Below are 6,294 nucleotides of genomic sequence, written 5' to 3'. Positions count from 1 at the left end.
TATATATATATATATATATATATATATATCCATCTGTGAGTCATGTTGTGAATTAAAGGCACAGCACGATTTGTGTCGGGTGTGTGTTGTCAGTCCGGGGGCTGGCTGGCTGTGTCGTCTTGTGCATTTGTCAGCCCTTATCCCTTGTGAGTGCGTGAGAGTGTGTGTGTGTGTGTGTGTGTTTGTGTGTGTGTGTGTGTGTGTGTGTGTTTTGGTAGCACTCGTCTTTTGTTTGCTTCTTCACCATAAATCGTCATCCATCCATTCATTCCCTGAGCCGTGCGATTCATTTTTGGGATTTGGCGGTAATTAGCCCGGGATCACGTGGCCCCCTCGACATGACATATGCGACAAGGGTGCCAGCGGGCGGGCCTTCCCGTTACCTTGAAGAGCCGAAGGATGTTGGCCACCATGACCGAGACGGAACTGGCCGCCGCCCCGATGACGCCCGCCACCTTGTCGGGCTTGGCGAAGACGGGCGTCTGTCCGTTGGCGCAGCGCACGTCGCCCGCGTCCCTTTCGATGAGCGCCTGCACGAAGGTGAGCGACTGCTCCAGGGCGTGGGTGTCTCGCGAGCAAGTGTCCAGGACCCGCGCCCCCAGCGTGACGTTGGGGAGCAGCTGGGGGTCTTTGTTGACCAGGTCGATGGCGAACAACATGGCCTCCAGGCGGTGGATGCCCTTCTCCTTCTTCAGCTCGCCGCAAGGCAGTCCCCGCTCGCCCCGGGCGTGCACCGGGAACAGGCCGCCCAGGATGATGTCCCCGTCCAGGCGGATGGAGTGGGCGTACTCCTGCTGCGGGTCCGCGGTGGCGGACGGGCCGGCGGACCCCTGCAGCCAGCAGCTCTTGATCATCAAGAAAGGCAGGAAGTAGCACCCGCCGACCGCCATCTTGGCGCGCTCAATCGATTCGGCGGCGAGCGGCCGGCCAGAGGGACCATGGGGGAGACCCACGCCCGCCCACCCCCTCCGTAGATCCAAAAGTGGAGAACAGGGCGGGGTGGGGTGGCTTCTCACGCCTAAAAACGGGGACCCCCAGATCCCCCGCTTCGGTTGATGGACATTTTGGAGGCGGGACCCTCTTCCTGAAACACAAACAAATAAACTCAGCAACTGTTGGGGAACACGGGTTTCACCTGCTCGACTTTTGGGACATTTTCTGGAATTCCGTTTGAACCGTGTGGCTTTTGGGTCATTTCGGACCTTTTTTTATTTTCACCTGCGCAACTTTTGAGGGATTTCCCGTTCATTGTATTTTGAACGAGAACCTACCAGTTCCCGTGGCCTGCGCTACAACCTGAAACACGGGTCGTCGGAAAGCCCTTTCAAACTCGGGAGCCTGCTTTCAAGCCCTTTCCATTCATTTTTTTTTAATGGCGGGAAGATGCCTGGAATACTTTGAGTCGCAAACACACAGAGTGCATCGCCCTGGAACAATTCTTTTGAACTAAATTCCCAGGTTTCCATTTCTACAAAAGCGATCCTCCCAAAAGGTGTCGGTCAAAAGAAGGAAGTTCAAGGAGCGGAAATGCTCTGTAAACTACGACGGACAATGAGAGGTGCGCAAGTGCCTTCTTTTTTTGAAGCCTTGCGGCACGAAGCAAACATTCGCTGTCGTTGAGTCATTTGCACGTGCGCGCTCACCCGCTAACTTGGAAGCGTAAATGGTTCGGACGGTGCGTTCACGTACCTCTCTCGTCCCCCTGGCCGGGAACAGGGGGAGTTTCCCGCGCTCTTTCGCCGTCTCTCGCTTGCCTTTGCCGCTCAACTCTCGCGTCACCGCGCCACTAAAACAACCAAAAAAACGCAAACAAACCAATGAACCATAATTTGATATGCGAAAAAGAAAAACGGAGCGGGCGTAAATCCTCGGACCGGGACCGAGAGAAGTGAGACTGGCTCGTGCATACGCGTGGGAGGGAGGTGGTCGCGAGACCACACGCGTGCGAGTCGAGTCAGGCGCGCGCGGTCACCGACGGCTTGAAACCAAAAGCAGTTTCGTCAAGGGGAAACTCGACCGGGCGCCTCCCGGCGGAATCAAGTTGCCATTACACAAAGTGGTTTGAAAAAGCTGAAGGCGGGGGCATGGAAATGTGGTGAATGCTGCCCTCTGCTGGTTGCAACTGGAAACACCGATCACGCGCTCCTTACGACGACGATCTTGACGCATTTCACGAGCGAAATTCCATTCGACCAATAGCAGAATTATACGCACGCACTTATTTCGCCAAAATAGCAATATGCTGCTATCCTACTCGTGAAGACAAAAATAGAGTTCAAGGACCTTAGAATGGTTATGAAATATTGAACACGCTAAAATGTCCCTCGGTGTAATTGTGGATGGTTCGTTTATGTTTGCCCTGCTATTGGCCCGGTAACCCGTTCGGGGTGGAGCCCGCCTGCTGCCGGAAGTCAGCTGGGGCCGGCTCCAGCACGTCCGCTCCCCTCGTTAGGAGAAGCCAATCACATCATGGATGGATGGATTCCCCCCAAAATCAAATAAAGTCATTGAGCAAATTATTTAAAACATATAAAATAGGCCTTAAAATGAGTATACGTGAAGGGGGTGGGGGGGGGGTGTCTGTGTTTGTAAGCGCATTAAAATAGCCTACTTTAGAAGAATGTAAAAGCTAGTAAAAAGGAAACAAAACCGATTTTTTTATGGTAGTAAATAATTGGTCATTTGTACATCAAATAAAGAAAATATTTGCTGCGCAATTATGCCCACGGAAAAGGAGAACATTGACAGTTTGCCTTGTGAAATGTTCTGTATTTTCGACAATGTGCTGCTACTGGTTTTGCTTGCGGTCAAAAGGCTTTGATGAGCACGCCGTAGGGCCTGATGGCTTTCTCCACCAGATCCTGCTCCTGTTGCTGCGTCAGGCCGTCTGGGACGGGCAGCAGCCAGTACTTGTCGTCGTTGTGCTTCTCGCGGTAGGCCGGGTTGACCCGGTTCTGCATGACCACGCGGTACTTCCTGTCCGTCGCTTGCGACTGGAACGTCTGCGTGTAGGCCACCGCGTGCTCCAGGTACGGCGTCGAGTACACGCCGCGACCGTACTTTTGGCCCGGACCAGGCTGGCCCCGAAATGGGAAAATCAATCAATTCCGAACCCAAAAATAACAAAAAGATTATGATTAAAACAATTTTTTAAAAAAAACATCAAAATGGCAAACTTGAAAGAGCACCGAAATGCGAATAGCTTTACTTTTTTTTAACACACAAAATTAAGCAGACTGCAAAAAGGTCCTCTCGATGAAAATGAGAACAATGTGAGGCTGAAGATTGAACCTTGGAATTCAAATATTTACAGTAGCCATAAAAATACACATTTCCCCCCCACAACAATTAAGCTTCATATACACAAACACGCGCACGCACGCCGACACTTCCCTTTTCCCAGTGTCCACGAGCACATCCTCAGCATGAACTCCGGAAGTTGATTCATTGATTCGAAATAAATGAGAAAACCAAAGAGCTTGACTGCCAACCTGGTAATTGGTGACGATGATGGCCCTTGCTCCGTTCTTGGTGGTGCCATGGTAGGACACGGGCCATTCTCCGGGTTTGGAGCAGGTGGTGGTCCCGTGGCCGCGCTCGCCCAGCCACACGTTCCCGTCTGGGTATTTATCCCAGACCTGGGGTGTGCCCCCCCCACCCCCAAAAAAAAAAAAGTTACACTTAGTCCCCGTTAAGGATGTTCATGAGCAGCGATGGTCACAAATCGGCCTCGATCAAGTCACACTCAGAGACGCAGGAGGCTCTTTTCCACCGCGCTTGTGCTCGTGCTCAGGTTAGCATCACTTCTTCCTTTCTTTTTCCACCAGCGAAATTCGCTCTCACTCCGGTGCTTGAAAATGGTGCTTAAACTGGCCCCAATTATTTGTTGGGCCAGACCCTGGCACAAACTACGTCAGGGGGCGGAGTTATCATGACGATCGCCGATGTTGAGGAATGACTCCCTGAATTTTAGCGATAAAATCTGGCACACAACCAGAAGAACGATGGCGGATACACTACGTACTAGTATCATCGATGCTATGCTAAGTTGCCTAGCAGATACGAACAGTGCATTCTTATTATTGTTGTTACTAAGAGCGCAGGCAGTCTTGGCTAGACGACGTCAACGTAAATCGTGACATTTGCACGCTTAACGATGACATCATGACGTGGCTCCGACTTGGCTCTTTGCCGGTGGAAAACCAAACAGGTTCTTGGGAAGAACTTGTTAAGCACGCACCAAGCACAGCGCTGGCCCTGGTGCCCTACAAACGTTTTTTTTTTTTTTTGGGGGGGGGGGCTGCAAAAGGGGTAAGAGAGAAGTCAGAGGCCCGCCCGCGCGCGCTTGGCCAGCAAACGGGAGTGCGTTGCACGAATGCGGACCTTGAGAGCAAAGCGCAGCCATCCACACGGCCTGCGGTAGACTTCGCCTCCTCGGTAGTAGGTGCGCGTGTCCTTCAGGTTGCTGAAATCAAAGTCGTACTGGCTGTCGAAAAACTCGTCCTCGTCGATCACCAGGCCCTCGTCACCCGCGCCACTACACACAAACACAAACACACACACACACACACAAAATGTCATTCTTACTGCCGCTCTGGAGTCGAGTGATGCTTTTGTACATTTGTTGAACACCGCCGACTCAGCACTTTGTCAGGCTCGCAAACGAGGCAAAGAAGTCCTCGAAACTGCCTGGGGAGGCACACGCACGCACGCCAGCTTGACAAGTAGTCCAAAAGATCAGCCCAAAACGGTGGTGGCAGCTTAAAGAGAAACAAGTGCAGTCTGTTGAATCAAAGGAGGTCTCTTCAATGGATGCGTCGAAACTATTATGAAACAGCCACTGTGTGAACACAGCGTCAGGGCGACCACACAAACTAAACACGAAATCCAATTCATAACTCCAACCACGCCATGCTTTGCACATCCTTTAACTTCAAACGTGTACCAGAAATGAATTCCCTTGCTTTTGCGTTTGCGTCGAGCATCAGATAAAATGAACACTCAGAACACAAATTCATAGCAAATGCAAGCTTTTGCTCAATTGTTAATTATTATTTTATATTTGAGAATTATATTATTTTATGTTCCAGTTTCCTCAATGATAATTCTGTTTAATAATTGCTGAAACATTCTTATGTTGCTTGCGTCTGATTGGCTGAAGAAAAGCAGGAAGTGTTTTCGTGACCGGAAGGAGGCGTGTTCGTTCGGGAGTTGCCGAGCAGACGTTAAGACAAATAAAAGCTGCGTTCAAACGAAGTCCATCTCTCCTTTTTGACCATTCCTAACGTCGAGCCATCCATTCAAAACCTACGAAGCCCGCCAACTTACACAAACAACACTGAACCTTGTGCTCCATCATTGGGACATTTTTATCAAGGTGCATTAGCGCTCTCTAGTGGATGGAAACGAAACTGCTTCGCAAAGCAGCCCGCAAGTCACAAACGCCGTGAAATCAATGGAAATGATTTGACCAATCCAACATTACGTACGAACCTCGTTCCCTTTTCAACCGGGTGCTAAAGAATGGTTCAGTTTGACTTCTCTCCTTCAGTTCGGTCCACTTTTGCCGTGGAACACGTTTCTTCCCAGCTCGTCGGAGTCGAGGCGCCACAATTAGTGACGTCATTTGTTCATGATTGCGCACACCTTCCTTTCCTATCCCCTTCAAGATAAAAGCATAGGCTCTATGATCATAATTGCAAGGTGAAGCGTACGGAATGAACCAAATCTGCAATGGCCAAGTCATTTCCACAGGCTCCCACGAATTGCAAGGAGCACAACGAGCGCGAGAGCGAGTCCTCCGTGGAACGGGTTTGCCTTTTGAGTCGTTCGGGCACTGACCTGCGACCCATGGCTGCGGACACGAAGCCCTTCACTGACATGGGCAGAGCCGAGGCCAGGCTGGGGCCGCGCCCAGACGCCCGAGCCTGCCGCGAGGTAATCGGAGTGTTGCACAGCACCGACAGAGCCTCCAGGCGGATGTCACTGCTCACCATTTTGATCCCAACCTCTGCCGCGCTCGAAGGTGGCTTTTTTCAACCGGTTTCACCTTCGCCATCTGCGGGCCCTTATAGATTCTCAAGATGTGCGTGCGTGTTGATGACGAGCTCTCATTAACTAATCAGAAAAACCTGAAGGGAGGCTGGACGTCGTCGGCACATGCCCTTTTCTATTCATCCAGATCCAAACCAAATCCCCTTTTTTCCACCTTTCCCGCAAATTTCACAGTTGAAGCACAACTTTGAGTTGGAGTCCCGAGTCTTCCACTCCAAACCCCTCCAAGCGTCATTTTTG

The 6,294-nt window shown here is 51.1% G+C and overlaps 1 protein-coding gene across 2 annotated transcripts in view; it reads right to left on the bottom strand.

Annotated features, from left to right (window-relative positions):
• LOC109522962 (metabotropic glutamate receptor 8-like) overlaps nucleotides 1-6,294 on the bottom strand; it is a 20,028-nt gene extending 13,734 nt beyond the window's left edge. For both annotated transcript variants that reach the window (XM_019881786.1, XM_019881785.1), the window contains exons 1-5: nucleotides 5,842-6,294; nucleotides 4,384-4,537; nucleotides 3,492-3,638; nucleotides 1,690-1,786; nucleotides 384-1,084 (exon numbers count right to left, since the gene is read on the bottom strand). In XM_019881786.1, the coding sequence (XP_019737345.1) occupies nucleotides 384-1,084; nucleotides 1,690-1,786; nucleotides 3,492-3,638; nucleotides 4,384-4,537; nucleotides 5,842-5,996 (1,254 nt within the window). In that variant the 5' untranslated portion in view covers nucleotides 5,997-6,294. The remainder of the gene's footprint in view (nucleotides 1-383; nucleotides 1,085-1,689; nucleotides 1,787-3,491; nucleotides 3,639-4,383; nucleotides 4,538-5,841) is intronic.

The sequence above is a fragment of the Hippocampus comes genome, unplaced genomic scaffold (assembly GCF_001891065.2).
Source record: "Hippocampus comes isolate QL1 unplaced genomic scaffold, H_comes_QL1_v1.1 scaffold299, whole genome shotgun sequence".
In the NCBI taxonomy this organism is placed as follows: domain Eukaryota; kingdom Metazoa; phylum Chordata; class Actinopteri; order Syngnathiformes; family Syngnathidae; genus Hippocampus; species Hippocampus comes.
The sequence above is the reverse complement of the archived record's forward strand: the minus strand, read 5'-3'. Positions and strand labels throughout refer to the sequence as shown.